A 26,909-nucleotide genomic window follows, 5' to 3' on the forward strand; every position below is an offset into this window, starting at 1 on the left:
GGAATAGGGACACACACGGAATTTTACTTACCAAGCAAATTTATTGACACTCTGTCTTGGAACATCTCCCCTAAAGTTTTCATTTCAACTTCAGTATGGGCTGCATTTTTTAATGTTTAATTTGCAAATTGCTGTCCTTTTCCTGGCTATGGGTTTCCCCTTGCCCCAGCCTGGGTTCAGTTTTCTCTTCCCTGTGGCCTCTGTGGGTGACTCAACAGCGACATCTCTGAAGAACTGTGTAAACCAAAGACAGCGTGGGAAGGAAATCAGGCTTGTGAGCCTTAAAGAAGATGAGGGTTCCTGCCCTGGCTGAAGCAAGTTCCTCACTAGCGCTGGGAACCCAAGAGGGCAGCAGTGGGTTAGGGCCTCTTCAGATCTTTAAAGGCAATGCTCGTCCACGGTCTGGTACCGGTTCTGGCTTCATTTCTCTTTTGAAAGCACTGTGTATCCTCGCTTACCTGATGTCAATTACATTGCCAGGATCTACTTTTCACAGACCTACTGTGTGGCTAAAGAACGGGAAAGTGTTCCCCACCCCCTAATTCCATTTCTTCAAAAGCCAAAGCGATGCTCCAGGGTGTGGGCCCTGAGATAAAAGTTGCAGGGGGCTCCATGAGTTCACCCGGGGGTTTCGTGAGCTCACCCGGGAGACCCAGACCGCCCCCGCCCTCTTCCTGCCCTCTCCCCGCCCCCGGGCCCCCGCGCGGGGCGGGTGATGTCAACCGAGGAGGAGCCGTCCGCCTCGCGACCCGCCCGGGCTGATTGGCGTGTGGCAGCACCGGGGCCGCCTCCGCCCTCCCGCGGCTCGCACAACTTTTGCGGCTGAGAGCTCGCTCGCACCCCGCTCCGCTCGCCGCCGCCCTCGGCCCGGTGCCCGGCATGTGAGCGCGGGCGGCCGCCGCCACCATGGCCACGCCGCGCGCCCCGCGGTGGCCGCCACCGTCGCTGCTGCTACCGCTGCTGCTGCTGCTGCTGCCGCCCGCCGCCCCCGGGTCGCGGGGCCCCATTCCCTCCCCGGCCCACCGTACTTTCCTCCCGGCCGCGGAGCTGCTTTCGCCGCCTGGCGCTGGACACACGGCCCCCGGGCCCGGCGTCGCGACCCGGCGGGGACGCTCCGGCCGTGTCCCCAGAGGCGTGAGCGCGGGTGAGTGAGAGCCTCCGGCGTGGGGCAGGGGGCGTGGGCGCTCTGGGGCTGCCCCATCCCGGCCGCCGCTTCGTGGACCCTCGAGGGTGGAACCCTGAGGGTGGCCCAGGACGAAGAAACGCTGTCCCTGGCCACTGAAATATAGTGTTCACATGCGTTCCCAGCCTGAGCTTTGGTAGAAAACTCCCTCCTGGGGTAGCCCACACCCTTCTCCCTTTTACAAAAAGAAGACCCCAAAGAGGCTCTCCCACCTCGTGGAGGGAGGTAATAACTTCTGGCTGCTGTCCTTCGGTTTCAGCCCCCGACCCACCAGTCCCCAGATGGAGAACTGGTCTTTCCTGGTCTAGAGCCTGACTTTCCAGTATAAGTAAATAACGGATTTCGGAGTTTGAAAGGCTTCTAGTACTTAGGACATCATAAAGGACAAAGAGTGCGATTTAAAACAAAATGAGCTACCCAGTCAACCTTAGGCACAGGGGTACTTGGGATGGGGTTGGGGGGCTGCAAGGTCAAACCCCTGCAAGATACTGGCTGACTCTGGACTGAGGGGGGGGGGTGGAGGAGGGGCGGCTTTTCTCCCCAGCCAGCTGCTTGCTGTGCAGACAGGCACTCACTCACTGCCTGTCCTGGTCACAGAATGGGGACTCAGCTCCTGTGCCTGCCGCCTTTGTTTGTAATTCCTTTTTCTGCTGGAAGAAAATGCCCCGGCCTGGGTGGGATTTTAATGTAACGCCCATGTGACCTTGGCTGTGTCTCGTCTTTGGCTCTCAGTTTCCCCATCTGTGGAATGGAAGGGTCCCATTCCTCCTAGCCTCCGAGTGACAAGAGGTGACAAAATGAAAGTAAAAATAATAGAAAGTGCTGTGAACCGAACTGGCCTAGGTGATGTCAGCCATTTGTCCTCCCGTGAGAGGCAAAGGGCACAAACTTTCTCCCAACTTGCTCATCCTTAGAATTGAGTAACAGAAACTTTTCTACCCTCATAAAGCCTCAACTGAACAGTAATCCCTCCACAGACTGCCTTGACCTTGTGAACTTCTGAGTTGCTGGTCCAAGACAGAGAGGGAAACTGAGGAAGGGTGAGCGAAGGGAGAGGAAAGCCGCTCTGAAGGTCCTTACAGATACATGCTGTGCAGCCCTGACTTCCATCATCTTGATGATTGATTTTCAGAGAAAGGAATTAAGAACTTAGAAGACATTTACCAACTCTCCTAGTATAGGAAAGTAACCGAGAGATCCGGGAGGGCATTTGGGGGCTGTTCTAGATACAGTGTTGTGTAAGGAACTGATAACTCGGCCACCTGGGAACCCAAGGCAGGCGTCACTAAGTGGTACCCAGGCTGAGGGCTCTGTCTTGTGAGGGGCTATGAAGGAGGTGGGGATGTTGAGCTCCAGCTTGAGGCTGGCACAGGGCTCTCCTTCCTATGGCAGGGAATCGCCCAGGCTCACACAGGAGTTAGGGGGAAATGAGGTAAGAACTGGGGCCTTACGAGAGCCAGGCCTTCAGGCTTTCTTCATGGCCATGGTACTGGAACCTCTCTGTCCCATTCATTTGGGGGGAAGCAGGGTAGAGGCTTCAGGCAGAGGAAGAACCCAGGAAGGAGCGAGAATAATCCAGACTTTCCTTTAAGAAAGTTTCCTGATCTCTGTTGCTCTACGGCCCAGTCTTGGGCAGGGAGGTTTGAAAGGTAAAGTTAGAAGAGGCGTACTCTAAGACCTGTTGAGACCTGCTTCAAGTCATCAGTGTGGCTGAAGATCCAGGCACTGCCTCTCGGGTTTCTGTTAGTGCCTCGAACGATGTCACTTAGAAAAAGGAAATGGCAAACAAACAATTACAGCACCACTGTAATCAGCAACCTCAGAGAGCCGGAGTTTTGTAGCAACCTCTTAAGATTTTCCTGGCCCACTTTGATTGGCCGCTGCAGAAACCCCTTTGTGGTCCTTTGCAAACATCCAGCCTCCCAGGTATCTGGGAAGATGGTCACCCATACTCTGCATCCACATTTTTGTGTTTAAGGAGGTGGGTGTTCCTGATGGTGATAAACCTGAGTCTCACAAAAAATACCCTTAAGCTGACAGTTGAGGAAACTGCCTTGAGCCGCTTCTACTGGGGGTTCGGTGGCCAGTGCCTGGTCATCATGGGTCTGGGTTTCTAAATATTCTCCCATGAGTATCAGAGACTTAATTCTTCCCAGAGGGTCCTTCTAGCTCCTCTCTTCCCAGAGAGTTCAAGGTTCTCACTGCTGGGTGGCTGTGTTTGCATTCCATTTGTGGACTGTTTGCCTATGCCACACTGTCCTCCAAGGAGAGCTGCCCCCTGTTTGTATAGCCATTGTTTGGCTTTTGTGACCCACCTGTCACCCTGTTCCGCTGTGTTTGCTGCTTCAGCCATCAATGGGAAGAGTCTACGAGCTGGAGATTTGCTCTCTCTGTTAGCTTTCCTACGACCAAGTCTCTCCCAGAGCCATAGCTCCGAGCTGAGAACCAAATTTAATTTTTCAGTCCACGGGCCGTGCTCTCATTGTGAGAGCTGCAGAGGGGAGAGAGGGCAGGAAGGTGGGAAAGAGGCTAGACTCAGAAAGAGAATCCTCGAACGAACTTCCCCACCCAAAGGGGAAATGGTGCTGCCTGGTTAAATTAAGCAGCCAGTCCAAGGAATAATAATCTTACAAAAATGTGGCTCTCTAAAGGAAGAGAGCTGTGAGCCCAGCCCCTTCTGAGCTGTTAAATGGCCGTCCCTAATTGCTCTAACTTTGTAGCCGGACTTCATCATTTAGCCTGGCTGCCACGGTACCACTGCAAGGTGCTATGAAGGCTGACTAGGAAAGAAGGTGTGACCCTACTGGCTGAGGCTGAGAGGTGGTTCTGGGCATCCAGAAGCCTGCTTCTCTGACAGAGGTTGTTACAAGCAGAGAGAGGGACTTGGTGTGTGGCGTGCTGAAAGCCACATCCTTTTAACCTTGCCTCTCTCCTGGTGCGTGCAGATGCTGAGTTTGTGGTTTCTGCCCACCAGCCGACTTGTGTGGACAAGGGGAGACTTCACTGTGCCTATGGCAGCTGGGCAGCTGCTGCCTCCTACACGCAGGAGCAAGGGCAGGAGCCTCTGCCTTCCAGGGATCTGTTTCCACTGGCGCTGGCCAGGTGTCCGAGAGCATCCTTATTCAGGGTCAGAAGGAAGGAAGGAGGCAGCAGATGGCAGTTGCTGTGTTCTTAGCTACTCCTTATCTCCTTCAGCATCTTCCCTCTGCCCCAGCATCTTCTCTGTATGAGCAGGACACTTGAGCTGTAATCAGTACCTTTCTTTGAAGAATCCTGAAGAGACGGCAACAGGGAAAGCAACTAACTGAGATCCCTCTTAGACCTCCTAGCCTTTGAGCAACTATGTGTGGTCAGTGCCTGCATGATTTTTACCCTATTTCACCCTCAAAGTCTTGCCGGGGATATTGCTTCTCATTTAATCTCCCTTTATGGGAGATGAAGCCTAGCAAGGTAAGGTCACAGGGAAAGGAGGGAAACTGGATATAAGCCAATTTCAATCAAATTCATTAGTCCATCCCATCATGTTACGAGGTCTCTGTTTCTCATCTGTAGGACAGGAAAACCTTGCTATAGATTCTTAGGGTCCTCTCCAGCTCACCATCCTTCCATGAAGTTGGAAACCATGGTTGGAATGAGGTAACAATCAAGATGCTGACAGGAGAGATTTTTTTTTCCAAAAATAATTTCTAAGGGTAGAGAGATGGTTCAGTGGTTAAGATCACTGGCTACTCTTCCAGAGGACCTGGGTTCAATTCCCAGCACCCACATGGTGGCTCACAACTGTCTGTAACTCTGGTTCCCAAGGGATCTGACGCCCTCAAAAGACATACATGCAAGACAAACATCAATTCACATAAAACAAAAACACACAAAAATAATTTTAAAATTATTTTTATTTGTGTGTGTGTGTGTGTGTGTGTGTGCGCATGTGAGTGCAGGTGCCTGTGGAGGCCAGAGGCATCAGATCCTCTGAACTGGAGTTATAGGTGGTTATAGGCTGACCAGTGTGGCTTCTGGGAACAGAAATCAGGGCCTCTGAAAGACAATTGTACACTTTGAACCTCTAACCATCTCTCCAGCCCCAAGAGGGAAGATATTAAGATTATTTTTAGGAGCAGGGGGGATTTCCCATTAAGTCTATAGATGTATAGAATGATGTTTTACATTGTTATTATAATGTATATATACCTGTAGATATGCCAATCCATAGGTTACGGGTGCCTGGGGAAGCTCATTCATTTTCACTGATATGAAATGTTGACTTTCTGTGGGCTCTGGGCTGGGACCATGGGACAGTGACTAACGTTGGCAGTTGTCAGTTGCTCTCAGCACCTGCTCTGTGGAATGAAAACGCATTCAGAAGTCCTCCTGTCACTTCCATTTTAACATCTGTGCAACTCAATATTCATTTTCCCATAGACGTAAACAAAGAGACTCCTGTCCTGTCTCTTCTCCCCTTCTTTTGTCAGAGTATGACAGATGTCTCCCTGCTTCTAAAAAATAATCCTAAAAATTCTACTCTCTCTGACTGGGAATATGGTTTATTGGCTCCAAGGGCATATGGCTCCTTCAGAGGACCTGGGTTTAGTTACCAGAATCTCACTACAGAAGCTCACAACTGTTGTCACTTCAGCTCCACAACACCATCCATTATAATGCTTCTGGGCTCCACAATCATCCACACTCACATGCAGACACACACACACACACACACACACACACACACATGCACACATACACCTAATTTTAAAATTATTATTATTTTTTAAATCTCTCCTCTAAAGGTTGTCGGCATCTTGGTTACCATCTCTTCTAATCATGATCCCAGAGCAAGCAATTCATGTCTTATTTGATTGGTTTATACATCAGAAGATATTTCCGAAAGCCTGACCCTGTCTGGAGAGCGCTGTCAGGTGACATGGAGGTTGTAGGCACATCTATGTGGTCCTCTTCCTTCCCAGGTTGATCTTGCTGGAGCCCAACTGTTAAGGATGGAAAACGTGGGACAACAACACAGCAGTGATTCATAAACTAAGAAAGATCCAAGTTGGTACCATCCGGAGGAATGGTATGACAGGGCAGACTGAGGTGTGGAAGTGGAGGCTGTAGGGGGTGCAGGCGAGGGGCCTCGTGAGGACGATGGGGGTGCAGTGAGTTTTGGAAGGTTAACTGGGATCTGGATACTCAGAGATGTTGGAGAGGCCTTTGGCTTCAGCAGAATCTCACACGTTGAAAAGCTCAAGGCTGGTTTCTTCCTTTGTTTACGTTTTTGGGTTTATTTTTAGTTATTGCCCAGAATGATGGGTTTCCCTGTGATGTTTTCTGACACGTGTGTTATATGTTGCTCATGTTTCTCTCCTCTCCCCCACCCGCACCGATCCCCTTTCTACCCTCCCCCAGTCCTCATTCTGTTTCCATGCCTCCCACCACATGCATGTGTACATATGAACATAGGTACACACAACACTCGTCTTTGTCTTTCTGCGTCTGGCTCATTTCGCTCGATATGATCTCCAGTTCCGTGCATTCCTCTGGCGTAGCTTCATTCTCCATGGCTGAATACATAGGTGCATGGATTGACAGCACGTTTTCTTTATCTGTTCACATATTGATAGCTGTCTAGGCTGGTTCCATATTAGCTCAAGACTCCCTGCATAGAGGTTATCATCAGTCAAGGCCAGAGGAGAAAAGATGTGGAGACATGAACTGGGATTGTGAAATTATCATAGAACACAGCCTGGGAAGGGAACTAAGGGCCGTTACAGAGGACCTTGAGTCCTGCCCTGTCCACGTAATGGAGCCACCAGCCCTTCATGGCCTTAGAGAAGAGAGCAGTGTCTTTTGTGTGTTCATGTTTATTTAAGCCTGGAGCTGGGCCTTGCTGACGAACCCCTGGCAGGTCTCTGCTTCACTCCAGCCCAGAAGGTACTCTGGAGCTTGTGGAAGGCTAAGAATCCTTGAGTTTGGGGGACTAGACTAAAATCAGGGCAGGGCTGGAATAGTAGCTGTGGGAATTGGAGGGTGAGAAAGACAAAGACCTTTTAAGGGGGAAACAGGGGAGCCTGAGACTGGCAGCCAAGGAGGTACTGGAAGGGGAGGAGGGTATAAAAAGGACTTGTCCTTCAGTTTAAGGAGGTGTCTCCTGCTGCAGCATTTCATTGTAAAGACCCACAGGCAGCAGGTCCCAGTAGAAGAATTCTGCAGTCCTTTGATAGTGGAGACCTGACCTAGAGATAAGCCAGGTCAGGTTCAGCCTGGAAGGGCAGTGGTTGAAGCCACATAGGAAAAGGAAACTAGCTCTTCCTGGGTGGAGAGCATCCAATCTAGATGACAAGAGGAATAGACAGTGGTCCAGGCACCAGCCAGGGCGGGGAGGCACAATGGGAGATGGGATGGTTTAAAAGCTGACTGAGATCAGAAGAACACGTGAATACAGAACTCAGGTTAGCCACGAAACCTGGGAGCTGTCTATCTACCTGTGAGAGTAAGTTAGCATGTTTCTGCTCACACATCCTTTTCTCTTGTTAGATCCAGGTTAGCGGGACCAGGGAGATTGGGGAGGAAGAGGCTGAGCAGCTACCACTCTACTTTATTTGAGCTGTTTAGTCGGGACACGGTAGGATGTAAAGTGAAGCCTGTGTGCAGAATTGTGAGCGGGGGTGGCATCTGATGTGGCATCCCTATGGCAGGTTGGTCATTGCAATGGAGAAAGTCTATCAGAGAGATCAGGCACCCACTGATTCAGGCACCCAAACCGGCCACCCATGTCAGGAGCAGACCACAGCAGGACCCCTGCCCTCTGTCTTTCTTGCCCTTTCCGTTCACCCGACTAACGGATGCTCAGGAAAGCCACAGAGATCTTCTTATAGAGTGAATCAGGTCACCCGATTCTTACCTTAAAACTACTAATAGCTCTGCAGGGCAACACTGCCACCTTTCTAGACTCTGACTCTAAGCTGGCTTGCTACTCAGAGCAGATGGTGTTTTCTTTTGCTTTGTTGGTTTTGAGGTGGGGTTCCACTATGTAGCCCAGACTGGCCTCGAACCTGGGCTGCTTCCTTACCCTGTTACCTTCCCAAGTACTGGGATTACACCACCACAACCAGTAGTCAGTGTGTGTGTGCATGTGTGCGTGCGTGCGTGCGTGCGTGTGTGTAAATGCTAAATTTACTCCTGTCTTGGAGGCTTGACACAGGTGTCCCTTCCTATAGCCTCCCATCATAAATGCATTAATGTCAGTGTTGAAAGGAAGGCAGGTTGGGTGTGGGGACTGGATCTTGAAGGGCCAGGAAAACTGGAAGAAGGTCATATTTCCTTTGAGTGCCCTAGAGGGGCTGTAGCAGGGCTGTACCCCATGCTGTAGGGTTATGGCTACCAGATCCCTTAGGGAGCTAAAAGACCATCTGCTAAATCCTCAGAGGCTACTAAAAACCAGACGAGTTCTTTCTACTTTGTATTTTAGCTCTGGGGTACTTGAACTTAGTGGCATTATGTTACCTTTTAATCCTGTGGAGTTCTTGAGGAAAGCATACAGGTGACATAGCACACTGGGCAAGACCCCATGTTTCTCCTTCCTGGGACTGTTGGGGTGAGGGGGCAAGGCAAAAAAGGGGCTCGGATCTTGCTTAGGAATCCTGGGTTATCTCTGTGTGAGGAAGGAGCTGGGCTTCTGGAGGTGAAGAAGTGGCTTTGGTAAACTGATGTATGTCTCCTCAGTGTTTCTGGTAGATCGGGAGGTAAAAGCCAAGGAGGAATGGGTGGCATGACTCGGTGCTCTGGGGTATCCTGCCACTGCCAATCTTAGAAGCATCCACGGTTCAGGAAGGAGCAGAAAGTGCACAGGAGAGAGTGCTAGGCTGTTGCCTGGAGGGATGAGCCTAGGGCAGTGCTAAAGCCACTGTTTTCTCTCCCTGGGATGTGGGAGGGGGTGGAATAACTTCATTTAGGGAATGAGTTTCATTCTTAGAACCTCTGGGGCCACCGTGGCATTTACTGTTGCTATAGAGTAAGACTTTTGGGAGGATGGTGGCTTGTCAGTGTGTGACTAGAGTCCTGCTGCCTTTACTGGCATAGACCCCAACTGGGGCCAAGCTCAGTCTCTGTCACTTGCCACCTATGGGACTTTGAAGGTTTAGCTTCTTTGTAGCATTGTTTTCTCATCTCTTAAGTGGGCAATTAAAGAGCCCTTCTCAGGGAGTATATGGGCCATCTACCCTGTCAAGCCCACAGCTCTGGGCCCAGCAGGAAAGCACTATAAATACTAGAAATTCTTCTACTGCTGAAACTCAGGCTTGTTTGCATTGGGCACTGACTTACTTTGGTTTCTCCTGTTTTGGGTCAAAACCAAATTGGGGAGGAAAGAGTCTATTTTATCTTACATCTTACGGTCCATCACTGAGGGAAGTCAGGGCAGAAACTGAAACAGACTGTGGAGGAGTGCTGTTCACTGGTTTGCTGCCCTGGGCTTGCTCAGCCTGCTTTCTTATGTGACCCGGAAACACTCCTCATGAGCAGCACTGCCCACAGGTAACCTGGGTCCTCCCACCTCAAACAGCAATCAAGAAAATGCCCCTGCACACTTGCCCACAGCCCAGTCTGATGGAGGCAGTTCTTTTGAAAGTCCTCTTTCTAGGTATGTCTAGGTTTATGTCAGGTTGATAAAAATACAGCCAGAGCCAACACTGTTGCTAGCACCCTGCCCCACACACAGTTGTCCTCCGGGTGTTTTATCGGACAGGGTACCAGTTCTAAAAGCAAGAGGGTCAAGTTTGAATCCTAGAGACCTCTGGCCTTCCTCTGTTCCAGAACTCTGCCATCCTCATCCATCCCTAGAACTCTCTCCATCCTTAGCCTTAAACAGAGAGAAAAGAGCCAGACTCAAAGTCGACAAAGCTCAGTCCAGCCACCGTTGCCTGGGACTATCTGAGATGGGATGATCCCATATGAATCGAATGGGATGCAATCATGTGAGGTATGATTACACAATAATAAGCGTTTGAGGAGCAGGTTTGCCTCTCTGTGCGCAGTGAGCATTATCCTGGGTGAGAACCTCAGGGCAGGTCTTTTTTTTTTTAAAAAGTGTATTTTATTTTTAGTCGTGTGTATATGTGTATGTTTGTGTGGGAATGTTCACACATTAAACATTGTCAGACTCTGGGAAGTGGCTGGAGCAAGAACAGCACTACTAGAGTGTTGTCCCCATGACTTCTTTGAAGAGGTTCACACTCTCGTAGGTGAGGTGTGTGGTTTGTAAGGAGTTATTCATAGTCTAGGCTTGCCTTGTGGTCATAGAGTGCTGCTCTCTGTGTTGGCTGGTAGAGAGACAGCAGTGGTGGCTCTGGGACTCTGACATAGGTCAGAGGACCTTTGGTCTTAGTCTCTTCTCTGTCTAACCATGTGGGGAGCTGCTTCCTAGTGTCTCAGGGTTGTGTTTAAAAAAAAATGGGGCCATTAGGAGCTGGAGAAATGGCTCAGTGCTTAAGGACATTGACTGTCCTTCCAGTGGGCCTGGGTTCAAATCCCAGCACCCACATGGCAGCTTACAACTGTCTGTAACTCTGAGATCTGACACTCTTGTGTAGACATACATGTAGGCAAAACACTATTGCACATTTTTAAAAAGGTAAATGTATTTTTAAAAAAAAAATTTAATGGGGTCATTAATGTCTCTCCCACTTCTTAACAATTGTGACTATGAAGGCACCAATAAACATAGTGAGTGATTTTAGTCATAACACTGTGAATGAAGACCTTGGGCACGCCATTTGCTCTGAACCTGCCCTGACATTTGTAAAACGGAGGTAACAGAACCAGTCCTGTTGATTTCTTGGTTATAAGCGTGAAATAAAGCCACATGGACAAGCTTTGTAAACATGTACACAGTGTTTATTATTAATTCTGTATCAGACTGTCAGTCTAAGGCAGGGTTTCATGAAGGTTGACATGGCAGGATGGGTAGACAGTTGGAAAGGACGAGAAAAGGATTGTTTGTGGTCAATGTCAGCGGTCTTTTTAAACTCTCTCCCTTTGTCCCTTCACTTATCTCTGGTTGCTGTGACCAGTCCTCCCTGTCTGTCTCTCCCTCTGAGAGAAACTTCCTTCATAGGTCCCTTGGCCTTCAGCCTCCAGCTCAGCTCGGGGAGTGTTTGGGTAGTGCCTCCTGTGAGCTATAGTCTCTGGAAAGAGACATAGGGATGCGACCAGATAGTAAGAATGTGGTCGAGTAGGTAAGATTGTCTAACAGAGCAAACATGGGGTCCTAAGGGAGAGCTTTATTTCTGGGCACTGCTGGTGTTGTCTCTTGAGGGGCACGAGGCCATGGAGAGGTGGTTAGTTTCTGAACTGGTTCTGAGAAACAACCAGGTTTTGCTAGAAGACAAGAGGAAAGCAGATAGGACGTGCTAGGCAGGGAGAATTCTACAGGTCTACAGTCCTATGGACTCTGTAGGGCAAAGGTGGAGGGGGCAGCTTGCCTTCACCTGCCTTCTCTGAGGTCAGGCCTGTTTCTTCAGCTAGCTGCCAATTGTTCACCGGCTTAGACCCACAGGTAACAGTTACAGATGTAATGTGACATCCCTTCTACCCAGCTCCCCTTTGCTCTTGGTGGCCCTTCATCTCCCATCCACGCTGAGCCACCATCATTTCTGTACATGACTTCTCTCACCTGCCAGGAGTTACCCACCAACTCCTCCTCCCTCCTTGCTGGGACCCTCCCTTCCTCCCAAGTCCCAGCAGAACACAGGCTCCTCTCAGCTATGGGCTCCCTTGAGCAGCAAGAGGTTAGCATCCTCCTTTGGGCTATAAAACCTCTCTGGATCCCTTTGTCCTTTGGTGACCCACCCTTGGAGCCCACCTAAGGGAAGCCTATTGTTCTTATTTGAGGGGAAATGTGACCCCCCCCCCACCCCCGCCTTTAAAGCAACTTCTTAGCAAGCTGTGTGTAGCCACACATGCCTTTGGTCCCAGCTCGGCAAGTAGAAGCAAGAAGTCTCTATGAGTTCGAGCTCAGCCTGATCTACAGAGCTCATTTCAGGACAGCCAGGGCTATTTAGAGACCTTGTCTCAAAATAAATAAATAAATAAATAAATAAATAAATAAATAAATATTCTTAGCAACCTTTTTCTCTTTAACTGGTCTCACTCCTGCCTGGCTGAGGCCCACAGCGGGCCCCCACCCAGGGACAACTAATAACCCTACTCCCTCGCTTTTGCCTGAGCCCTGTGCCTACCAGGGTCTGCTCCATTCAATTTCCAACAGGCATAAACAAATTATATTTCTACGATTCTCTTGAGGCCAGGGCCACTTCACAGAGGTTGAGAAATAAATTAGCTGCAGAACTTATAAAAGTCACCCACAGGGCTGTGTAAACGTGCGAAGCCCTAGCCCCAGGTCCCACTCACACCCAGGCAGTTTCTTCCTGCCCCTTCTCAGCCCTCCTCTCTCTCCCCCTCTTCCTCCTCGGAACCAGGATGTTTTTCCTTGCCTCTTCATTGTTTCACTAACCTGGCAGGTCTCCTTTGGTGGAGCCCTGCCACCGCTTCCTCTCTGGGTGTGAGCTAACTCAGTGAACACACAGGAGGGGAGACCTGCTCTCGTCCTGTGCCTTCCTCAGCTCTTGGCCAGGCATGGCACAGGCCGCTGGCCTCGGCTTCCTTCCAGAGGTCCCCCTTGGCTGAGGAGTCTCTGCTGCAGCCTTTATTTGTTTTTTTTTTTTTTTTAAAGGATGAGAGAGGCAAAGAAAATGCAAACTGTAAGGTTAGGTGCCCTCCCAAGACAAGGTAGACCACCCATTGCAGAAAGCTTTTGTGTGCTCTTATTTAACAGAGTGGGACTCTTCTGACCCTCGACCCCAAGACTTTCTCTTGAGAACACACACACACACACACACACACACACACACACACACGGGGAAACCCTATGAGTTACTTTCCTCCTGCCTGAGTAGGCTACCTTTCTCCATCGTGATCCTCAAGGCCCCCCTCTGGCCAGCTCTGTTTCTGGGAGGATGACCCTAGTCTTAAAACTCCAGGCTAGCCCCTGTCCCAGCCTGATTGAGTTCAGAGCTCTAGATCTGTCTCTTCCTGAGAGGAAAGGACACTGTAGTGAACAGCTGACAAAGGCTGGCTCTCATGGGCAGAGAGGGTGGTGTGACTTGTCAACTTGACACTCTTCGTCAATAGAGCCTGTCCCAAGGGACTTCTAGAAAAAAAAAAATCATCCTCAGACCTACGTCCAGGCTTTGTGATACGTGTGAATTTTCTTAGGGCTTCTCCTTTTAGGATAAGAGCAAGGAACAAAACAAAGGCCCCGAGAGTCCTGGACCGTCCACATTGACAGCTGAATCTTTTGTTCACATAAACTCATTTGGCTCCCAAATGTCCTCCACCCAAAATCATTACATCCGTAGCAGCAGTTCAAAACACAGCCTGGCGTGCCCAAGCAGGGTAGGCGGCCGTCTTTCTGGGGCGATTACTACCATTTTCCCACAAACACACACACACACACACACACACACACACACACACACACAGAGAGAGAGAGAGAGAGAGAGAGAGAGAGAGAGAGAGAGAGAGATTCCTTCCTGCCCCCAGAATACCCCACCCCTGGCCATCCTGTCTGAAATCCCCCTCGTTTGAAGGGTTCCTGGGAAGGCCAGGAGGCTCCTCCTGGGGAGGGCCTCAGCAGCTCTGGGAGCCAGGAGGGTTTTCCAGCTCCAGGTTTTGCCTTGCAAACTCCCAGGGGCACAAGCTCTGCTTGGCTGGGCTTCCCACACCCCAGAGGGACTCAGCTGACTGATTTACACAGCTCAGTGCTTAGGGCAGCGCTCACGCTCTCTCTCTCTCTCTCTCTCTCTCTCTCTCTCTCTCTGACTCATCCTTGCAGCCTATGGCTGGTGCTCAGTAAAAATATACATTGTTCTGGTTTTCAGTGCCTCTAAGTATACCCAACATAAAAGTTACCTACCGCTTTAACCATTTCCAAGTTCCATCAGCAATCACAATGTTATTGTGCCCCGTCACATTCATCTCAAGAAACCTTTCATCCTAAAGAGAAACTCTTAAGTAATAATCCCTGGCCTCAAGCCCCAAGTAACCTCTGGCCCGCTTTCCAGCTCGATGAAGTTTTAATTCCAAGTACTTCACAAGTAGAGTCGTACAGTGTTTGTCCCCTCGTGTCTGGCTTGGTTTGCTTACACATATTGGTAGCTGTGTGATAGCCGTTGTCGGCATATGCCACGTCCTGTTAACCCTCTTGTCCACTGCCTGCCTTCACCTTTGGCTTGCTGTAGATACTGCTGCTGTGAGCATGTGTCAGTTATCTGTTCAGGTCTCCGCTCTCCGTCTGATGAGCTAGAGACCCAGAAGTGGGATTGCTGAACTATATGCCAACTCTGTGTTTAAGTTTTGCAGGGACTGTCATACTGTTTCCATGATGGCTGAACCATGTTTATATTCCTGCTGGCAGCACATATACTAACCTCCAGTCCCTCTACATACTCCACAGCCCTTGCTGTATGCCCCCCTTAATAGTAGCCATTCCATGGGTATTAGAGCGAATATTTTGAATCCATACATGCCACTCTCTGGCTAGACAGTGGATTTAGAACTCTAATTCTCCCTTTTGCAACTCTGTCCTGTCATCCAAGGCTTAATTCATTCATGATTCATTATCATGATCCCTAGAGGACCTGGTCACCTTTTGAGAGGAACAGGGAGATGCCATTGATAAGCTAGCCACTAGCCAGAATGACTGGTCCAAAGCAATGCTGTAGCAAGTGACTTGGCCACACACTGTAAATTAATTTGGGAGGCACTGTCTGGGCTTCTCTTCTGGCACCTACTGGTTTTATCTGCCATTAATTAGAAAAGACACCAGACATAAAGATGTGGGCTGCCTGGTGACTTCAGGACTGTGCCTCAGTTTCCTCTTCCATTAAAGAGGGAAGAATTACCCTCATGTCTGCCTACTCAGAATGTAAGGCTCTAGAAGGGTCATTTAGGCCCCTTAAATTCTCCTGTAAAAAGTGCTTTGTGGGTAGGAAAATATGTGGGATTCTTAATTGGCTCTCTCGGGGAAAAAAACCATAATTTCATTCTTGTGGGGAGGGCCTGTGAGCTCTCTCTTCAGTAGGTGGCAATGCACACACTAAAGGAACCAAAAAAAGGGGGGGGGGTAAAGGTCTCTCTCCTCCTTAAGACTTGTCTCTTCTCCCTATGTGAGCATTCCAATTTTAGGGAAAATATTTCAGTTACAGAGAAACTCAATCATAAGCATGAGACCCTGTTGCTGTGATCTAACAATTAGATGCAAGGTGCCAGACGCACAGCTCAAAGGGGGCTTTCAAGTTCAGGGTCTTAGGGTAGTGGTGCCCCAAGGAGAAGAGGGACTGGGGAGTTCCAAGGCTGGGGATGAGGGTAGCCAGGCTGCAGACCTTAGCCCTTCATCCTCCACCAATAGACTACTAAGTGGCCATTCTGCAGGACTGGTGCTGGTGTCTCCCTGAGACCCTTCAGCTTATACCACCTTCCTCTTCCAAGACCCTGAAATTACACCTTTGTGCTCTGCTCTGTGTCCCTGCCACTGGCAGACTGAGATCCCTTAAATCAAACCTGATCCTCAATTCTGCCTTCACCCCCCATCTGCCAACCGTCTTCCATGTAAGCCGTCCTAGGCATTAGCCAGATGTCTGCTGCTGGAAGTCAGAACATCACCTCAACTTCACGTGTTAGAAGCAGACTTTTCTTGTTCCCCGAAACTCGTTCTCCTGGCCCATGCCACTCTCTCTATTGCAATTCCTCTCAGCCATCTGTTGACATCATCTCTGCTGGAAGCTGGCTTAGAACATCCTTCTTGCTCAGTCTTTTTCTAATATGCAGCTGTTGGCACAGCAAGTCTGGTTTCAAAGCCCATGCAATAGGCACCATTTCCCTCCTCCGAGGGAGAAACAAGATCGGCAAAGTTGCATTAAAGCCAGAAGTTTGAAAGCCAGTAGGATTTTTTGTTTGTTTGTTTGGTTGGTTTTTTTGTTTGTTTGTTTGTTTGGTTTTTTGTTTGTTTGTTTGTTTGGTTTGGTTTGGTTTGGTTTGGTTCCCTTCGGCTCTACTAGCCAATGACCTGCAGCCTCATGGAATATGCTGGAGAAATAAAGGGCTTATTCTTCAACTCTGTCCCCCAAACACAAGCTGGTACCAGGCTACACTTATGTTTGGCCTTCTGTAGGGCTGGATGGTGAGGGTAGGGGTGAAACCTTCAGGGGGAAATGGCTTATTCGGATAACACAGGCCCATCACTGCTTAGGAGCAAGGCTAGCTTCACAGACACACACACACACACACACACACACACACACACACACACACACACACACTTAGATGGGAATGTGGATTGAAGGACTTGCTGCTTGAAGCAGCTGCTAATTAGTAAATCCGATTCCAGGCTGTGCCAGCTTTCTCATGAACACCAGTTCCCAAACAGATGTTTTAGAGCAGTAAGATGCTACAGAAGTGGAAGTTGGCAACTTGTGTGTGTGTGTGCGGGGGGGGGGGGGGGGGGGGGGGGGTTTAAACATCCAAGCAAAGCAGTGTAACTCTTTTGTTAGTTTAGTCTCCCTTCGTAGTACAGGGTAGAGTTCTGGCCTGACACAGGTGGCTGAGTATAGAAGGATAGCATCCTTGTTCGAGGATGGCTGCGAGTGCAGACACGCCAGCCTCAGTGGTTGGTGTGGCTCCGTGTCATGGGTTTGAATGATTGTCTCTGACAGAGAAAGCTGGGCTGGAAAGGTGAGTGGGGTGGCTTTGGCTAAGCTTCCCAGAGGCCACCTCTGATCCTAAAGTGGGAAAAGCTAGAACTCTACTAAGGCACAAAGAGACACTTAATGACTTCTTACTGATCTAGGCAGGTACTAGATACCTGCCAACCACAGCCAGCAGGTCTCAGGCCACCAGGAATAGCAATTATGACCCAAAGTGTATCTTGTCTCTGGATGCTCTGGAGAGATATGTCCATTGGACTCTTGTCTATGGCTGGTTCACTAGTTATGTCCACAGCTGACATCAGTGGAGGCTGGGCATTGAGAACTAAGCGGCTCATGCTCAAGTTATGTCATGAGGCCTTTGGCTGTAAAGCCACAAGCCACGCACACGCTTATGCTTTATAAATGTCACTGGGGCCCCAGCTCAAACTACTACTTATGAGTCTCATAAACCAACTTTGTATTTAACGGCTACAGACCACCCACCAAGGGGGCAGTTTGGGGGTTCAGTTGACGTCATTATGAAATGGCTTTTCCAGATCTCCAGTCTCTGTGTCTCTATATCAAGATTACCAGATGTGTTAGTTGCTTTTCTGTTGCTCTGAGAAGACACCGTGACTGAGACAACTTAAAGAAGAAAGAGTTTGTTTCTGCTTGCATTCCGGAAGCTTAGAGTCTGGAATGCTGCAGTCAGCATGGCGGCAGGTAGCAGGTATGGCCGCAGGAACAGGGAGCTGGGAACTCACATCCTTTGCTATAAGCACAAAGCAGAGAACAAGCTGGAAATGGCAAGAGAATCTGAGCTTTGAAAGCCCACCCACACAGATGTACCTCCCCCAACAAGGCTGTACCTCCTAAGCCTCCCCAGACAGCACCATTCACTGGGGACCAAGTGCAAGAACAGGGGAGCCTGTGAGGCTACATAGTGAGCTCCAGACCGGACTGGGCTACCAGTATGCTGTGTCTTAATACTCCTTCATTCGCTTTTATTTTTAATAAACCTACATATAGTTTAAAATTTGAGTGGATTTTTACAAAGCTGTAGTGAAACCCCTGACCACTTTCAACACTGTTAGTTGATATCATTGATCATTGTGTCCATATCTATTAGTTTGATTTTGGTTTCAAGTGATGCCCACTAATTTCTCTCTGTGGGAATTTTATGTCCTTCCAAGATCTACCAGGGTGGATGTGACACATTCTGATTATGCTTAGGGTTAGCGTGAGGTCTTGTCAGTGGTTACCCTTCGGCACCAGTGAGTCTGATCCTTCCCTGCATGCTCTTGTTTGCTAGGGTTTATTCTACTTTAATAATCGCATTAATTAAAAAATGACATTAAAAAAAATAAATTCACTGTTTCTTTAGATGCACATTTCCCTTGTGTGTTGAATCGTCTTCCTTCCGTTGTCTAGGATTGCTTTCTTGTTTGAGATCAAACCTCTGTCATTTCTCTTAGTGTTAAGTCTTAAACCTGTGACAATTGGCTGACATGCCTATTAACATATCGAAGCTGAAGGTGGCCACCAGGTTCTCCCAGCATCCCTCAGTCCCTACTTATAACAGGCAATGGCTGGCATGCCCCGCCCTGTACCTGAACTCTCCAGCCCAGGGGCTAGGCTCCTCTTCTTCCCCCAGCTGCTTTTCTCTATATAATCTAGCCATTTTGGTTATCCTGTTCTTTTGGCCCTTTTACCTCTTGGCCAGTCTCTTGGCTTAGGCCACGCCTCTTGATGGGCAGCTCTTCCCACTCTCTCCTCACATGGCCCAGCTCAGTCTGGCTATGCTCACTCTGGACTCTCCCAGCTGGCTCTGCCTCTGCCTGTGCTCTCCCTTATGTCTATAATAATAATAATAATAATAATAATAATAATAATAATAATAATAATAATAACTTCGTCTACTTAGGAGCAGTCAGGTCCTTTTCTTTCTCTCTCTCTCTCTTTTTTTTTTTTTTTTTTCTGTTCAGGGTAGAGGGCAGTTAGCTCACCTTTGAGTGAGAATCATTTTACTTGATACTTTCCAGATACTTCTGAAAGATAGTTTTGCTGCCGATACGAGTCCAGCCACTCTCTCAGAACATTGCAGATGCTGCTCTGTTTGTTGTCTTTTCTTTGGTTTCCTTGGTAGCTGGCTTACCTCTATTTGCTGTTTTTCTTCTGGTTAAGACTTCTGTGAGTTTCTACAGGTTCACTATGATATTAACATATATACATACATACTTATATACATACACATATACACATATATACATTTTTGTGTATACACACATATATATGTGTATATGTGTGTAACACACATATATTATATGTCGCATACACACATATACACATATACACACATATGCACATACACATATATACATACATATGTGCGCGCACACACACATATATATGTGTATACACACACACACATATATGTGTGTATACACACACACACCCTAGGATTTTGTTAGAATTCCTTAGCTTAAAGATTTGTGCTTTTCATTGGTTCTGGAAAGTTCTCCACCATTTTCTTTGTGAATATTGACCTTTGGCCTTCTGTTCTCTCCCCATAGAACTCTAGTTAGGGACTGGAGACAGGGCTCACAAGTTAAGAGAAATTGGTGCTCTTTCAGAGGACCTGACTTTGGTCCCCGGCACCTATGATAGGCAGCTTACAGCTCCCTGGAACTCCAGCTCCAAGGGAGCCTAAGTACTCTGCCAGCTTCCTGGGATACCCACCCACCTACACATCCCCACATAAATAAAAAAAATTTAAATATAATTCCAGTTCAATATGTGTTCAGCTTCTTTTTCCTAATTTGCTAAACTTTTGTTTATAGTTTCTGTTATTTTACCCAGTTCTTAGTGCGCTCTCTCTCTCTCTCTCTTTCTCTCTCTCTCTCTCTCTCTCTCTCTCTCTCTCTCTCTCTCTCTCTTTAAATTATGTGTGTGTGCCTGTGTGTCTGTGCAGGGTGTGTGCCTGTAAGTTCAGGTGTCCGCTAATACACACATCCTCTTCAGTGATCCTAGTATTGGAACTCTTATTCGTTCATGAATATTTTGTTTTTGTTGTTGTTTTACTGCAATGCGTTATTAGAGGTTTTTGTTTGTTTTTAATCAGTAAATGACAGGGATTGCTCCAAAAGTATGTTTATATAGAGATAGAGAGTGTTTGCATGGCTCTGCCAGGTTCCCCAAGACACTCTCAGGGCTACTCCTTGTCTCCCCATCATTCACCTTTTTAGATCATCTTTAGATCTTTAGATCACCTTTTAAAAGATTCAGTCATTTTTAGTGACTCGACAAGGCTCCTGAATCTCCAGGGCACCTGAATCATACAGGGAATGTGAATCTGTGCTGCTTTGGTTTTGTGGTTACAGACTTTACGGTGAGGTTGCTTTTAGCTTTCATCTTAAACCAAGATTGGCTGGCCAGGCTTCCTTGCCGACCTCTGTGGGTTACTTTCTATTTGTCTTTTGTCCAGGGTCGAGCCTTCTGATTCCAACTTTGTACAGTGGTTTCCCTTGAGCCTCCTTGAGAGTTCACACCATCTTGCACCCCTGCCTTCGTCAGAAGGTTGAGATGTTGAATGGATGTTGGCTTCAGACTTTGCTCACCTGCCTCTGTTCCTAGGCTTGGCTGAGTTTGGGCCTCAAAGGATTTGATTCCTTCCCGATGCACCAGCTCAGAAGTGCATTTAGGATATTTTTTTACACCTATTTTATTCAGGATTTTTAGCTGTTGATCGTGGCAGGATTATTGAGGACACCGCAGGAGACTATTGTCAACCTTGTAGTTTTATTTATAGCGTGCATTTTTCTATTCTTACGTCTTTAGTCTGCCCCGAGAGATGGCATGGTTGCGTGTGAGCAGTGCTTTCTGCCTGTGGCCTCTCTTCCTCCAGTGGAGTTCCTTCAGCTGACAGGGGTCTGGGATATCCACCCCTGTCCTATGAAGAAGGCGCCATCACTGCCTTCTCCCAGGCCAACCACACTTCCCAGTGGCTGGGCCTCCTCCGCCTTTTTTATAAGGCTCTAATGGAGTTAAGTTTATTATCTTCCCTTTGTTCCTGGCTTCCTAGCCTCGGGGCATCCCTTTGCTTTTCTGCAACTACTCCCCTCCCCCCATTTCCTTTGAGAGTAATTTTTCTCCTTGTGTCCAATTAACCAAAAGGGTAGAGAAAGCATCCTTACACTTCTGAGCTTCTTCAGTCTTTTCCAGGGAAGCCAGGTAGCTCTGCTGCAGAGCAGGAAGAATAAGGCAAGCATCCCTGTGGGTTTCTGCATTCAGAACCTTAGAGACTTTGTGGTCACCTCTGGCAGTACCCCTCCCACACCCAGCTCCTAGCACATCAGGCAGGCTGCGCCCTGAGAGGAGCCCAGATGTGATTCCCCGATCCCCCCACCCCCCGCCTCTCCAGAAAGGCTCTGCAAATTATCACCTCCAGGAAAGAGAATCAAGACATGAAAACAGTAATTCTCAAGGGACTGGGAGAGGAAGTAACTCCCTTAGGAAGTTCTCAGAACCTCAGAGGGCAGTTTGTGTAATCACCACCCAACCCACTTCAAATAACCCAGTTGCTGGCCACTGCAGTGTAGTGAGGTAACTGCAGCCATGCCCACCCGTGGTTATTGAACCCTTAAAACATGGCCAGTAAGGGGCTGGAGGGATAGCTCAGTGGTTAAGAACACTAGCTACTTTTCCAGATGACCTAGGTTTGATTCCCAGCACCCACCAGTGCCTTCTTCCTGCACTCAAACATGAAAGTGACTCAGACATACACTCAGGCAAAACACCCACATACATAAAGGGGTGGGGCACAGTAAAATATTAATAGGACTTAAGGTTCAAAACAAAAATATAATTACTATCATGATGCTTCTTATATCAAGTTTATATTGAAATGATATTTTGAATATGTTGAATAAAATAACGTTTCATTTTTATTATATATTTAAAGTGGCTACAAAGTTGGTTTTATGGATTGTGAGTTTTGCTCACTGTATCTTCTGGGCAATAGTAATCTAAAAGATAACTTGTTCCCTTTTTTGTGTGTTTGTTATATTTAGATGCAAATGATAGTTCTGCCTGCCTGCAGTCTCTGCTTATCAGATGGCTTGACATTTTTTTGCCCAGGCATATAAAGATAGAAATGACTTCATTCACTTCCCACTGAGAATTTTCCACGGTGCCACAGTCTCCAAACACAAGTAAAGAGAAATAGTCACAAATCAGGAAAATAAAATCAGGGTGGGGGGCAGTTATTTAAATTTTCAATTTGTGTATGCACACACATATTGTGTGTGTGTGTGTGTGTCTCGCACACGTGCGCACGTTGCATATATGCAATGCATGTGTGTGCAGGTGCCCTCAGAGACCAGAAGAGGGCTCTGAATTCCTGGAGCTAGAGACGAAGGTATTGTGAGCCACTCAATGTGGGTGCTGTGCCGGACTCTACTACTCTGTAGGAGCAAGGTGTGCTCCTTACTGAGGCGCCATCACCCTAACTCCTAAATGGAGTTTTTAAGCAGTCAGTCAGCAATAAGTTCTGAGGGTCATTTCCGGGTGCTGAAGGTTTCTTCCGGTTTAGGTCATTTCCGGGTGCTGAAGGTTTCTTTCGGTTTACTTTTCAAAAGCCATTGAGTTTTCAGTGATGCATTTGTTATTTCAGCCGCAGCAAGGAACCATTGGCCGGAAAGTAACAACACCGAACCCCACATAGGATACACCCCCTTTTATCAGAGTCAAGAGGACCATTCAGGTTCCAGAAGGGAAGTGAGAGCTCACGCTGCCAGAATGAGCCACAGTTCCTCAGAAACCTCAGAAAACCCCCCTCTCCTCCCTGAGACAAGCGCTGATTGGAGGAACATGTCTTCTGTCAGAGCAGACATCGCTGCTCTGCACCGTGAGCCCCCACCTGAGATCACCACAGCATGGACCGCCCACAGCAGCTCGTCATGTGAGTGTGTGTTCTGATGCTCATTCATGTATGTCCAGTCCTAGAAAACAAATTCTCTGCCCCAGTCCCACTCTACCCCCAAATCCAGAGCAACTGTGTCCATTTAGAGGTTATGCACTGGGGTGCATTAGGTAAGTCCTCCTCAGAGCCCCTCTTGTAAAGGGAGGAGGATGCAGATTTGTGGAACATACTGGTTGGTCCTTTGGCACCTATTCTCCATGGCAGTCTAAATCCACACCCCCTCTCTCCAGGATCCTGCCACACACTCATGTGTCCCAGGGAATGAGAAAGGTTTGTGTTAATGGAGTCTGGGCGGTAGGTTCTTTCTGCTCCAGTCTGCACAGTTGCTAGCTTAGGACTTCAGTGAAGGACTTGCAATTATTTTTCTTTTAAAGATTTCTTTATTTATTTTATGTATATGAATACACTGTCACTGTATTCAGACACGCAAGAAGAGGGCATCTGATTCCATTACAGATGGTTGTGAGCCACCATGTGGTTGCTGGGAATTGAACTCAGGACCTCTGAAGGAACAGTCAGTGCCCTTAACCAACTGAGCCATCTCTCTAGTCCAGGACTTGCAGTTCTATGAGTACAGCTCAACCTAAGAGGGAAGGCAAGACGTGTAGTGCTAACCAGGCACAACCCTGCATAGCAGCAAGCATGCTCTCCCAGACCTTCCAGCAGTCCACTGAAGTCCATGTCATTTCTTGCTTTGAGGTTTTGGAAACTGAAGCTCCTCACGGAGAATTTCCCCCACTGAGAATAGTGGGCAGACTAGTCAAGCCAGTGTATGGAGAGCAGGCAGCAGGTTTCCAAGTGCAGAAAGCATAAATCTGTATGTTGGGTGAGCGGGCACTGCAGCTGAGGAATGGCGTGCCTAGAGTGAGCAAAGACATAAGGACATAAAAACATGTGGTTTCCTGTGGGCATCAGTGCCAGCATCCTCACTGGGAAAGTACAGAGAGCAGTGGGTGGACAGCACTGTGCGGGGTAGGCACAGGATATTTGCAAGCCAGGCAGTTTCTACCTGATGCACTGAAGGGTTTTTGCACAGCGAAGTGATAGTCTGAGGGAGGAGCCATCCGGCAGCCAGCCTGTAAGGTGTCTGATAGGGGAGTAAAAGGGAACCTGAAGTGAGTTGAACCATCGGGTAGACATCTAGACAGCGGGTGCTGGCTGACCAGGTGACTAGGTAATGAGGAATTGCTCAGCAAAGAGTCTTAACAAAGGAGGGGCTGGAGAGCTCACCTAACAGGCACAAAGCCCTGGATTCAGTCCCCAGCATAGAATTCAGCAAGTGGACACCTGTGCATTCCCGGAATTCAGCGGGTGGAGGCAAGAGAATTATAAGTTCAAGACTGGGCTGGAGAGATGGCTCAACAGCTAAAATCCCTTTTCCAGAGGAGCCATCTTCAATTCCCAGCACCCATGCTGGAGCTCTCACAACCACAGTAACTCTAGCTCCAGGGGAATCAATGTCTCTTCCAGCTTCCAATAGACACGTACACGCATACACGAGTATACACACATAAACACACACACACCTAAAAATAAATCTTTTTTTAAAAAAGTTCTTTAAAGTCATCCTTGAACTGAATCACCAACAAAAAAGCAGGCTGGACCTAGGCTCCCGCACATATGTAGCAGATGTACAGCTCGGTCTTCATGTGGGTCCCAAACATCAGGAGCAGGGGCTATCCCAAAAGCTGATGCCTGTACATGGGCTATGTTCTTCTAGCTGGCTGCCTTGTCTGTCCTCAGTGGGAGAAGAAGCCCCTAGCTTCCCAGAGACTTGAAGTGCCAGGGTGGGCAGTATACCCAGGGGGCACCCACCTACTTAGAAAGGAGAGAGAGGGGGCATGGGGGAAGGATTGTAGGAGGGGGTGACCAGGAGGAGATTAGTGAGTGGAATGTAAAGTAAATACATTAAAAAAATTCTTTTTAGTTATCCTTGAGTTTGAGGCCAGCCTATGCTACATGAGACCCCCACCTCAAAAATTAAGGTTAAAATAAAGACCCTTAAGCCAGGCACAGTAGCACATCCCTTTAATCCCAGCCCCTGAGAGGCAGGCAGATCTCTCTAAGTTCGAGGCTGGCCTGGTCTACGGAGTGAGCAAAACAGAAAAAGGTTCATATCAAAAGAAGGAAGGTTGATAGCTGGTGAGAACCTCTGATGCAGTCTGAAGCCATCGAAGGTGATTCCCTGGTTTCATACCCTGTGACGGTCTGACTGGGGGCACTCCGATCTGTAAGGGAAAGGTATGAAGGCATTTTGTGTTCAAGCTATTCATGAAGGCAGTAGAGCTCAGAAGTCTCTGATTTGGCTGACTGTCCAGTGTTGGGAAGTCTGCATGTGTTGAATTCTGGTACATTCTGGGGCCCTTTGTGGAAGGTGAAGAATAAGACCTCACGGTCCAAGACTGATCTCTGTATTGTAGATCAGTGGTTCTCACCCTTCCTGATGCTGCAGCCCTCTAATCCAGTTCCTCATGCTGTGGTGACCCTCAACCATAAAATCATTTTCTTTGCTACTTCCTAACTGTAATTTTGCCACTGTTATCAGTTGTAATGTAAATATCTGTTTCCTGATGGTCTTAGGTGGCCCCTGTGAAAGGGTTGTTCAACCCCCAACCACCTCAAATATTTTAACCACTACTAAAACCACTATTTTAACTACCTCAGAATAGTCTGAGGCTTAGTAGCAGCTGGCTATGTTACTGATAATCTGTCCCCGAGGGGCAATCATTGGTGAGGTCAAAAGACAAATCTTTGGTTGGTGGTCTCTCTTGCATTTCATTTTTCCTAGAATGGGTAGGTTCTTCCTGCCTGAAATCTGTGTATCTCATAGAATCTGAGGCTGAGCCCACTAAAGAGAATGAGACATTTGGAAGTCCGCTGCTGGGATTTTAACAGCTGTTGTCTGCTTTCAGCCTTGGAGAGCCTTCCCCAGCCACCCAGCAGCTCCAGATCACAAAGAAGAACCACTTCTTCTCAAACAGAGAGTGGAACATCCCCAGGCTTCCTGGAGAGGACAAGGGAGCTCCCAGAAGAAGGGACTGTGCACACACAAGTGGCTGGCACCTGGGTTTCCCACCAAGCCTCCCTTCCTGCTCTGGAACCTGGGGAGCCAACTGTGCTCTCCCAGAAGAGAAATTCATCTGACCAGGAGGACTCCCGGCCACTATTCTCCTTGACCCGGAGTCTCCCTCCTCCCTCAGACCACCCCTCATGTGAGTACTCCTGTCCCCAGCTGAACCTTCCAATCTCAAAATAACCCCAAGTGGATATGTGTAGCCAGGTGGCCAAGTGCTGTGTCAGGATAAGAGAGCAACAATAAACAAAGGATGATTTAAAAACCATTCCTTCAGTGCCAAGGGCTTTGCGTACAATAAGTGCGGCTTATCTCTGTATTGAGCTTCACACTTCAACTGTATGTGGAGGAAAATATCAGCTGGTCTGGTAGCTGCTGTGTCCCCGCCCCTGTCTCCCCCTTTTCCTTTTCTCACCTTTTCTATACACACACACACACACACACACACACACACACACACACACACACACACACAAGAAATATCACATGTGACTGAGGTGTGTGCTTATAAGAGAGACCCTGTGCCAGGGTGCTTGAATAAAATGTGAGTCAGACACCGTTACATCGTCTGATTAGCAGTTTGAGGCTTGTGTGTTTTTCAAAAGCAGTTTCTTTGCTGGCTGAGAAAATAGGTGTGTATGTTTTCCCAGCTTTGTTTCAAAAGTTTACACAGTACAGGTGTTTGCATGGCTTTTGTTAGGCCCTGTGGTTGTAGAGAACTGTCTTGTCCCATTCTGTGATGTCACTTCTGACACACCAGCCCCTGCTAAAGTACTGTAAGCCACTGGTGTTTCTTCTGAGCCACTGAGTCACTTGTCAGACCAGGTCAGCTGATGCCTACCTGCCCAGCGACCGTAGCCCTCTTGAGGACATTTCTAGAACAGTGTTCAGTAGTTAAGCATTGGGGCAGGGCAGGGGGAGATGCTCACATGTGCTCAC

The 26,909-nt window shown here is 48.2% G+C and overlaps 1 protein-coding gene across 1 annotated transcript in view; it reads left to right on the forward strand.

Annotated features, from left to right (window-relative positions):
- The first annotated feature begins 744 nt into the window (after positions 1-744).
- The window catches only part of Heg1 (heart development protein with EGF like domains 1), an 85,622-nt gene continuing 59,457 nt past the window's right edge, over positions 745-26,909 (forward strand). Inside the window, exons 1-3 of the mRNA XM_034514971.2 lie at positions 745-1,144; positions 22,589-22,876; positions 25,810-26,109. Coding sequence (XP_034370862.1) covers positions 907-1,144; positions 22,589-22,876; positions 25,810-26,109 — 826 coding nt within the window. The 5' untranslated portion in view covers positions 745-906. The remainder of the gene's footprint in view (positions 1,145-22,588; positions 22,877-25,809; positions 26,110-26,909) is intronic.

This window comes from Arvicanthis niloticus, chromosome 12 (assembly GCF_011762505.2).
Source record: "Arvicanthis niloticus isolate mArvNil1 chromosome 12, mArvNil1.pat.X, whole genome shotgun sequence".
Classification (NCBI taxonomy): domain Eukaryota; kingdom Metazoa; phylum Chordata; class Mammalia; order Rodentia; family Muridae; genus Arvicanthis; species Arvicanthis niloticus.